This window comes from Alligator sinensis, unplaced genomic scaffold (genome assembly GCF_000455745.1).
Source record: "Alligator sinensis unplaced genomic scaffold, ASM45574v1 scaffold8_1, whole genome shotgun sequence".
Classification (NCBI taxonomy): Eukaryota; Metazoa; Chordata; order Crocodylia; family Alligatoridae; genus Alligator; species Alligator sinensis.
In genome coordinates, this window is record NW_005842568.1 from 422470 (window position 1) to 432323 (window position 9854).

The 9854-nt window shown below is 50.0% G+C and overlaps 1 protein-coding gene across 1 annotated transcript in view; it reads left to right on the forward strand.

Moving 5' to 3' along the window:
- Positions 1–9854, forward strand: part of ASXL2 (ASXL transcriptional regulator 2) — a 181568-nt gene that overhangs the window by 138498 nt on the left and 33216 nt on the right. Inside the window, exons 6-7 of the mRNA XM_025214141.1 lie at positions 4625–4740; positions 9774–9854. The exon at positions 9774–9854 is cut by the window's right edge and continues 67 nt beyond it. Coding sequence (XP_025069926.1) covers positions 4625–4740; positions 9774–9854 — 197 coding nt within the window. The remainder of the gene's footprint in view (positions 1–4624; positions 4741–9773) is intronic.

Consider the following 9854-nt stretch of genomic DNA (forward strand, 5'->3'; position numbering starts at 1 on the left):
CCATGGCACAAACCAGGTGGTGGGTGTTTTACAGTCAGGTGGCGGCCCCACCTGAGGACTCGGGAATCGCAGCCATCGCTCTTTGAGGCTATCTCCAGAGCGCGGGTTTGTTTTTGCAGCACTGGCCCCCAAGCGCTGCTAAATATATTCACGTTTCAGTTGTACAAACCCTACCAGTAATGCTCATGTGACTGTTGCCGGTTCTGTGCGGGAGGGAGAGGCGCATGTCTGTGCGCGGGGGAACTGCTCAGAGCTGCTCACAGGACGGTACCGGTACCGCTCGGTGTATGAGCCAACAGATGAGTTCAGACAACTGTGACCTTGCCAGCTTTTTTAAGCTCTTGGGTTTGCTCTTCAGATCTCATTGTGGTTACAGCTGTTGCTTAGGCCCAGCAGCCTGTGTGGCACAGAAAATGTCAGTATTAAAATGGTGCAAGAAGTACCTCGTTAGAGGGTGAGGAGTTCACTTCCCAGCTCTAAATTAGTATGTGTGGCTTTTGCTGGCTTAGGAACCAAGAGACGTGTGCGTGGCAGTCGGTGTGTAATTGCGAATGTGTCCGTAAGACGAGGAGGAATGAAATAAGGCAGAGCACCGGTCTTTCTGCTGCACGCCAGGCTTGTACTTTCCGTCTTGACGGGTTTCAGAGGATGTGGTTTGCGCTCCTGCTGTTCGGGAGCTCAGGCAGTTGCAGCCGGCCTGTGTGTTCGGGGTTAGGCTGAGCCTCTCGGCTTTGTTCTCCGCAGGCCCGACTCTGCTTAGCTGAGAGCGGTACCTGCCGCTCTCCGGCAGCCTGGGGGACAGTACCTAGCGTGCCTGCACCTGCCCTCGCCCTTGGGAGCAGCCGCTTCGCAGCAGCAGTGAACCGGGCGCTTCAGCGTGAGATGGAGGTGCAGCTTCCAAGAGCAGCAGGCCTGCCTTTAAAACACCATAGCCACACGCTCCCTGTCCAACATCTCTCACTCACCTTTCAAAGAGAAACTCAAAGCGTCGCTGTCTCGCCTGTGGAGAGATGTCCCGTGCCCCTAGTCCTGTTCTTCACCCTTCTCTGAACCCCTCTGACTCTGTACCGCCTTTCCTGCGATGGGGTCAGTGCCGCGGGCAGTTTCCATACCGGTGCCGGTATCGTATGTTAGTTGTTCACCGTCGCGGCCCTTATGCATCCTGTCATCCTGTTTACCTGTCTGCCTTTGTGACCCAGCTGTCCACGATGATTAATCCCTTTCCTGAACTGATGCAGTTAATTTAGAGAGACATTTCAGGTCACTTAAGTTTTCCCCACAACTTGCACTGCTTTCCCTTTGTTGACATGTGACTTTCATTACCGTTGTGTTTCTTGTTCATCTTCCTTGATTAAGTCCCTCTGATTCTACATATCCCTCTCTGGTCCGGACTCACATAAGAGACCTTTTGTCACCTGCAGATTGTCCAAATGGTTAAGAGAGATGGAATAGCCCAAGGCCGAGCGTGGAGCCTTGGAGAGCCCCGTTGTGGATCTCTTGACATGATGAAAGTCAGTCGTTTAATCCTGCTCTTTACTTTCTTTCCATCTCCTACCCGGTTTTTGACCACTGCATTCGTGGCTTCTCAGCCCACAATTTATTCTTTTTCTTAGTAGCCTGTTCTGCAGGTTGATGGCTAAATAAGCTCCATGAACCAGCTCTTACCTATCTGCTACCTTATTGAAATGTTCAGAGAGTTTGAATACATTAGTGAGACATGATTTTCCTTTCTAGCAGCCATGCTGGTTCGACCGGTTACAGTTACGCTTTTCCAGATCTTTTGTCATTCTTTTTCAGGCATCGTTTCAGGCAGTTTGACAGGTACCGATTTTTGGTTCACTGCTTTTCAGTTCTCTGGATCACTCTTCCAGCTTTTTTTGAAATACAGGGATACCGTTTGGCACCCGCCAGCAGCTGATTTTAATAAAAAATTACATACTTATTTTAGCAACTTGCAAACTCCATCAGACCTCTTGATTACACCATTCTGACCTGGCAACATGTTGCTATTTAAATTACCAGCTTGGTTGAGAACCTTCTGTATGAAGTGTTTCTTCTTAAATGTTTGAAGAGTTTTTCTCCCTTTTTTTTTTTAGTGTTACTCCCTATAAGTACATCTGGGGTGTACATCAGGATCTGGGGGAACACCTGCTCACCAGAGCGCCCCAAGGGATGTCAAGGTCCAACGGTCACAAAGTCCTCCAAGACCGTTTCAGGCTGGACATAAGGAAGAACTTCTTCACTGTCCGAGCCCCCAAGGCCTGGATCAGACTCCCTCCAGAGGTGGTACGGGCACCTCCTCTGGACTCCTGCAAGAGACATTTGGACGTTTATCTTGCTGGGATCCTATGACCCCAGCTGACTTCCTGCCCCTGGGGCAGGGGCTGGACTCGATGATCTCCCGAGGTCCCTTCCAGCCCTAACGTCTATGAAATCTTTTTGACTACTCATCACATTTGACTGAAATTTCCCTTCTGTAGTTTAATGTTACAGTGTTAGTTTTTGGTACCATATATCTCCCTAGGTTGTTGAGCCTAATCATTTTGTGCCCACCATTAATTAGTAGCTCTCCCACATTTATTTCTTAACTCCTTTTTGTTACTTAAGACTTGAGACTAGTGTCACCTTGTGTGAGCTAAAATCAGTCGTTTTGAGCAGCAGTTGTTAAAAAGCCATTTGTCTAAACTGCGTCTTATGTGCCACCTGCTCAGTTTCTGTGCGAGTGGTGAAGTCCCCTGTGGACGTCCTGATAGCTTTTTAGATCCTTCAGCAGCAGCACCCCTTTTCCCCTATTTTTGCTTGGCAAGCTGGCTGCGTAGACATAGTGATGTATTTGCATGTGTGCAGCTTGAGATCCTTGTGCACAGAAATGCAGCTATATGGTCCTGCTCTGCTTCAAATGTTGAACCTATGATTGTGTTAACTACAGCAGCTCTCACCCACTGCTGTGCGGCCTAGTCTGTCTTCCCTGTGTAGTTCAAAGACAGGTGCCACCACAGCTCACTGGTTGCAGTTTGGGGTTCATAATGTCTGTTGTATCCAGGTAAGGTGTGCTAGTTCATGCCTTTCTGCTTGTAAGATTCTCGCATTTGTGTACAGTCACTTGCAGAATGCATCTTTGCAGTAGTTCCTGTCTTTATTTGATTCCCCGTGCCATTTCCTGTCCCTGCAGCGGACCGCTTGTGTTCTCTTCAAGGGGCGGCAAGAATCGGCGCTGGCTGCTGCTTGAACTGTCCCAGACAGAGCCGAGGCTGCTCAAGCAGCTCTGAGAGCAGGTCCCCACAGGTCTCCCTAACTTCTTGCCACTGGGCAGGCTAGGAGGGAGCCAGTTGCTCTCCCCACTCCTTGGAGTCAGGGAGGGAGAGTGGAGGATTGCGAGATATTGGGCATCCTGCATCGCACCGTGTGAACCTGAACAGGCATTATACCTGGCACCAGAAAACCTCACTCTCCAGCAAAGCTGCTGTTAGAAGGAGCTAACAGTTTGTAGCAGAATCACTGTGCTTTTCCCACCACAAACCGCTTGAACACCTGTACACTCGCATTGTGTGTGGGGTAAGGGCACGTTTCCTAGCACAAAAGTCCATGGCCATAGAAAGCTAGAGAAGGCTGCCTTGGGCTCGTGGGCTGCTCATCAGTCATTCCTGTGTTGCACTGACCCCACCTAGTTGCTTAACCGTGGCTAACCTGGTCTGTTGAGTACATGGTTTTTCATGTATGTACTCTTCACAATTTCAGTAGAGGCAAAACTGAGAAGAATGAATGGAAATGAGTGGGAAGAGTGAGCTGGCTGTCCCTTAGTAGAGAAGATCCTTCCCTTGCATGTCACACCAAATGTGGTGCTCTCCGAGCAAATTTGCTTGAGCGTCCGGCCCCAGGCAGGTGCACAAGCACCATGTGCACAGCTATGACTGAGGTCTCTGTAGACAGTTCCCTTCTCTGGGTGTTTGGTGTAGAGGTAGCCCTCGAGGCCTACTTCACGTGGAGTTTGTTGCATAGCTCCACAGGCCTTGGAAGGATCTACTAACACGACCCCCAGCTCAGTACCAGCCTGAGATCTTGTGGGGCACGTTGAAGACATACCTCAAGAAAACAGATGTCAAGAAACCTCAAGACATACCTCAAGACACTGTGGCCCAAGGACTTGACTCTTAAGTCACTTCAGGACCCATTTGTGAGGCGTGGTAGAGATCATCCTTTAATCATGGGGTGGCCAACAGTGGTGATGATGACGACGATGATAAAAGGACCTTTCTGTTTCCCACCTCTGTGATTCTCTAGATCTTCCTAGGAATATGAGAGCATGGGGCTTATGTTCTGCTTTCCCTGCTTTCAACTCTGCTTACTCGTTCAGGTTCCCTCTCTTAGCTCCACAGTGGTGCAGAGTTTGTCTGAGTATCAGACATAATGCCGTTAGCTGCCCTCTCCGAACTGCAGTTCTGTGGGGAAATAAAATTAACCAGTTCCCCACACAGAAAGTAGCATTTCCTACAGGTGCAGCTTTCGCAGCCCCCCTTGGGACAGTGCTGGGGCCTAGCCCCTGCGTGTGGGCATGTAAAGGGTTGATTTTCATCCACAACCGATGTCATTACTTCTCTGTTTTTTCTCTCTCCTGTTTCTCCAGTATCATCTAGACTGTCACAGGCGTCTGCCTCCCAGTCGGGCTGCCCATCTCCTTCCATCCAAGCGGGTAAAGTCATCTCACCATCCCAGAAACACAGCAAGAAGGCACTCAAACAGGTAAGCAGGATCCTCAGTGTCCTAGAGCTTCAGTTTAAAGAGCGAAGTTGCTTTATTTTTCCTAAGAAGTTCCATTTTAGATGCACGTGGTCTGTGCCTGACCTCAGCTGTGAGTGAGAGTGCCTGGAGTTTCACTGAATATGGCTGCCTGTGCTGAGAGCCCCATCCATCATCTTCTGCTGGCTGCAGTCATTTCTCATTTAGGGGACGGTGGGGTGCAAACCTCTACATTGCCCAGAGCTTTTCACAGCAGCTCGTGTCCCTTTGAGAGAAGCTCTCACTGAATAACAGCTCTCGGTGGTGGTGTGTTTGATGTTCCTCCTATCCCAGCTGCACGTACATATTTGCCAGCTTGTTCAATGAGTGCTTTTACCTACAAGCAGTTCCCTGGCTCTGGTGTGTTGGGCCTCTGCTGTGGCATTTTGAACCAGTTAATGAGTTAATCCCAAACTGGAAGAATGCCTGTCTCGTGTGTACTGTGTTTACCAAGCATGCATGGGACAGCAGTGTTTTGTGTGTTGGACGCTCTTTTTCTTTCCATAAAAAAGCTGATATACTAGTCCACCGAGTGTCTTATCTGCAGGTGTTCCCCCTGATGGCTGATTCAGTTTCCAGTGGCTCCAACAAAGGAAATGCTCTTTCAGTATCCGATTTAGCCCTTAGCGAAACAGCTGGTTTTAGGGAATATGAGACAAAGTGTGGATGAAGTGCTAGACAAAGTTTACAGAACATTTATACAGACAACCACAGACCATCTCAGCCTCTGAACAGGTTTTTCCTCTACCCCACCCAGTCTGTTTCCTGACCTGTCTGTCCAGCTGAGAAGCCACTGTCAGGACTGAGGTCAGCAAGCAGAGCAGGTCTAGGGTTGAAGGCAGAGGAAGGGATCCTCCTTTTTCACTCCCTGTGGTGCCCTCCAGTGTCAGTTCTTCTTGTTCTGCCTGGCAGAGGTCATTCAGGGGATCCCCATCTCCACTGGGACGTGGATGGAGTCGAACCAGGGAGCGCTGTCGGTGGTTGACCTCGACCACTCGTAGATAATTCGAGAGTTGATTCAAGCTGATGGGTGTGTTAAGCAGATGCAAGAGGCCCTGTGTCTACCTCATTTCCCTTATCGAGGTTTCCAGTGTTCCCCCAATAGGGTTCTGGATACTGATGCCTGAGCAGTCTTGGAAAGTTTGGAATTGCTTGAATGTAACGTTCCCGAGTTTAATCATTATGTCCGTACAAACTGAGAAACGCCATCGCGTTGGGGGTAGAGAGTCTCCCAAAAGACTGCACTGTTTGTTGCATCTTGACTCCGATGGGACGTTGCTGCGTGCTCTGGTTAAAGAGCACTGGAAAGAGGCCAGAGCCTTTCCCTTTATACACCGGTAACAGCTCAGGCATTTGTTGAACCATTGTCACCTGCAATACTTGAAAGACTTCACTGACAGAAAATAGCTCCATTGGATCCAGATCTTAACTCTCCCTCCTTTTCCTGTAACACAGTTCTTAACACAAGCCACGCAAGTTGCAACAAGTAGACAGGATGGCCAAAGACGCATCTAGAGATGCCAGAAGGAGACAGAACGGGTACTGTGAGCGCAAGGGTAGAGGACACACAACTCCTGCTTCGAGTCTCTTCCTGTGATCCTTCTGTATATGCAGGGACTACACGTGACCTGAGCCCACAAGAGTCTGAGAAGCGATGACCTGGTTGTACCTCTTGTATCCTGGGTTGGGAAATGTGTTGCATGTAAATGGCTGGACGCAGCTCTCCTCCAGCTCGGAGGTCAACAGATACTGGTTTTGCTGCTACTACAGCAGCGTAGCAGCCAGCGCGGGTCCTGGAGTACCGGTGTAATATGCCACTGCCACGCAGCTCGGCAGGCTGCTGCCTTCTGCACTAGCTGAAGTGTCCAGCTGGTCTTCAGGCAAAGTCCCAAGTAAAGAGAATTATTCTAATTGAAGCTGCAGTGAAAAGCGTATCACTAACCCTGACGAGGTTCTGCAGCTCGCTGGAGAGCCCGCGTTAGTAAGAAAAACAGCACCTGCAGTAGTGGGGATGTAAGCCAGGAACTAGGGCCTGCTAGGACTCCTAAATTGCAAACCTGTGTAAAAATAGAAAGGCCCCATCCTCCCCTTGGTTGAGAAGGCGCGCGTTCCTCCATCACTCCTGCTAGTGCTCTCTGCTGTGCCGGTGTGATCTCAGCCGCCCGCGGCTGGAGGACTGCACCCTGCTCCCACCAGACCACAGACCCTGGCAAGACCCTTGGAGCATGACCCCTCGCAGGTCTGACTGCCCCAGGCTGGAACCTACTCCCTCCCTCCTCCGTTTGCCTCGTGAAGCCACTGAAAGCATGAGGTGAAAGAACCTGTGTAGGGCATGCCACGCGGCCCGGTAACCTGACACGCTGCCTAACCCTCCTGGGTCTCCCCGAGTGGAGAAGGAAGCTGCCCACGTCCCGGCTGACCCGCAGGTGTGTCACAGCCCGGTGATCGCTGGGCTCAGAGCCAGAAACAGCAAGGACATGGAGGGGCAGATCCGGGTCCCCCATGCAGCAGCCAGCTGAGGTGGCTACACAAGGGCTACTCTGACATGGAAGAGCCCTCACAGCATCGCGTGTAGTCCCTTCCTCCCTGACTGACTTCTCAGTTGTGGCCCAGGAAAGCGCGGTGCCTGCCAAGGCCAGTCTGCGGTTGTGCCCCACAAGCGCTGCGTAGACCAGCCCCCACGCTTGCAGTAATGCCTGATGGATCTTTTCCTTAGCATGATCTGGTGCAGAGGTGTTGTGTGTGGTTTTTATCTGGGAAGAAACAGAGAGCAATACATGGTGGGAGGTTGAAGGAAAAAAGCTGCACTGATCCGTCTGCTGGGAGCAGCTTTGAGCAGACGAGACACTGAGTGATGCGAGTGCAGGGCGCTCAGGAAAAGCACCGGTCTCGCCCTGCAGACGCCTGGTTGTTTCAGAGCGGCTCTCCGCCTGTGCCTCTTGCTCAGGTGCACGCTTCCATGCATCAAAGCCGGTAAGGTCGAGAGGCAGGTTAGCAAGGAGAGGAGGAGAGAGGCACAAAAGGAAACAAAGAGAAAATGAGCTTTCCAGGAAATGGCCTGTAACTGGGGCAAGCTGTTTTCAACCTGCTGTTTTGCAATACAGCCAGGATGCCAGGCACATCAGGCAGCTTTCAGGGCTGCAGTTTTGTTTAACTCTTTGAGGAACCGCACATGGATGTTTTGGAGGTATGTACCGAGCGCTTCCACAGTCGCATGGAAACACCTTTTTGCCTCTCTCCATGGCAGCTGCAGCATTTGTCAGCTGCACCTTTCCCTTCTTCCTTGCTTTTTCAATGGAGTGTGAAATTTTTCAGAACAGCTTAAGGGGATGCCATAATTTAAGACCAGGCCCAGCACAAGTGCCGGTTTAAATTGTGACATACGATGTAGTCATAAGAGCACGCACAGGAATGGGCTGGTATGCTCCCCCTAGCCCAGTATGCTCTGGACAGCATTTGGTACCAGCTGCTTTGAAGGAAAGGGCAAAGCCCCTGCAGTTTGGCAGTGGCAGGCTAGCCTGCTCGCAGGGGATGTTGAGCAATCAGAGGTTAGCTCCAGCTCTGAAGCAGGGGGGTTTTGTAGGGTTTCTTGTCCCAGCTAATCTAACAGGGGGTGTGCATTATCCATGTAAATGCCAAGTGATTTGTAATGTCACTTAGCTGTTGTAACGCAGTGAGTCCAGGAGGTTAGTCATGCCGCAGCAGAGAGACCCTCCTCTTACTGGTTTGAAATGCATTGTGTGCTGGGTTTTGTTGCGCGTCCTCTGTAAACGGGAGCCTGCGGTCTTGCCGCTCTGTTCACGAAGCTGCATACATCTCTCGCACGCTCCGTTCTTGTCCAGACCAAACAGCCCTGATCTTTCCAGTTGCTCCTCACGGAGAAGACTCTCCTGCCTCTAGTTATGTCCAGCGTGTGCCCTCTCTGGACCCCCTCATCCTTCCTAGGAGACAGCGGCTAGAGCAGACCCACTATCCAGGCAATAGGGTCCCACTCATGTATCTAACAGCACTGTACTTTCCTCAGTTGGACCTCCCATCCCATTCTTCATTTCCACCTTATGCATGGCCTGCCAGAGGCGATGCTGCTCTTTCTTGGCTTTCTTTGGGCTGGATCTCGATTTTCTGAAGCTGCCTCTTTGGCTTAACTTGTGAGCTTTACCATTTAACCAAACCGTTTTATTTCCTGACCTCGTACCGTTTCTCATCAGATGTGAACATTTCCCAGCACTCTGCTCTGGTGGCTTTAATGGTTTTAAAAAACCCTCCCACTAATACTTAGTGCCACTGTGAACATTTCTGACAAACTGACTCCCCTGAGGAGGCTGGGAGTAAATGCTGCTACTGTTTGCTTCCTGTTACCTAGTGGCAACCTTGACAGTTAAAAGTTGCTTAGGACTGAATTGAGAATGACTTCTCTTTAGGTCAGTATTTCTCAACCTTTTCGGGCTGAAGGCACCCCTCGAAAATACAAGCTTTTAGCTTTCACTTGTTTTTTGACTACAGAAAAATGATAGAGCAATTTTTTATTGCAGAGAACTTGGAGAGATCGCAGCAGGTCCGAATGCTTTTAAAATGATTCCTACATGATATCTCTGGGTTATGGTGTGAACCATGTTTGCACACCTAACAGTGTTACCAGTGCGTGGCACCCTAGAAAAGGTCTCAAGGCATCCCATGACACCTTGGCTGGGAATCAATGCTTTAGGTCCCCTAGTACCAGCGGTTCCAAGAAAACAGCACAGTGAAGGTGTTGCGAGGCTGCTCCCTGAACCTTATCTTGTTGCTATATTTAATTTATATGCAGAAAACAGTCCTTAAAATACAGTATTTAAGTATCTCTGAAGTAATGGGTTGATTTCTAAAGCTCTTTTAAAGCCATTACTGAAAAGTGCTAGCAGATGCCAGCATTACTTGCTGTACAGAGAGCTGCTTGATTTGCATGGTAGCAATTAAGAGCTTGATTTGAAAAGCCTTGTCCTTCTGTTCTCTCTCTCCAGGCTCTGAAGCAACAGCAACAGAAGCAACAGCAACAGCAATGCAGAGCAGGCATGCCCGTGTCCTCTAAGCAACACATCCTG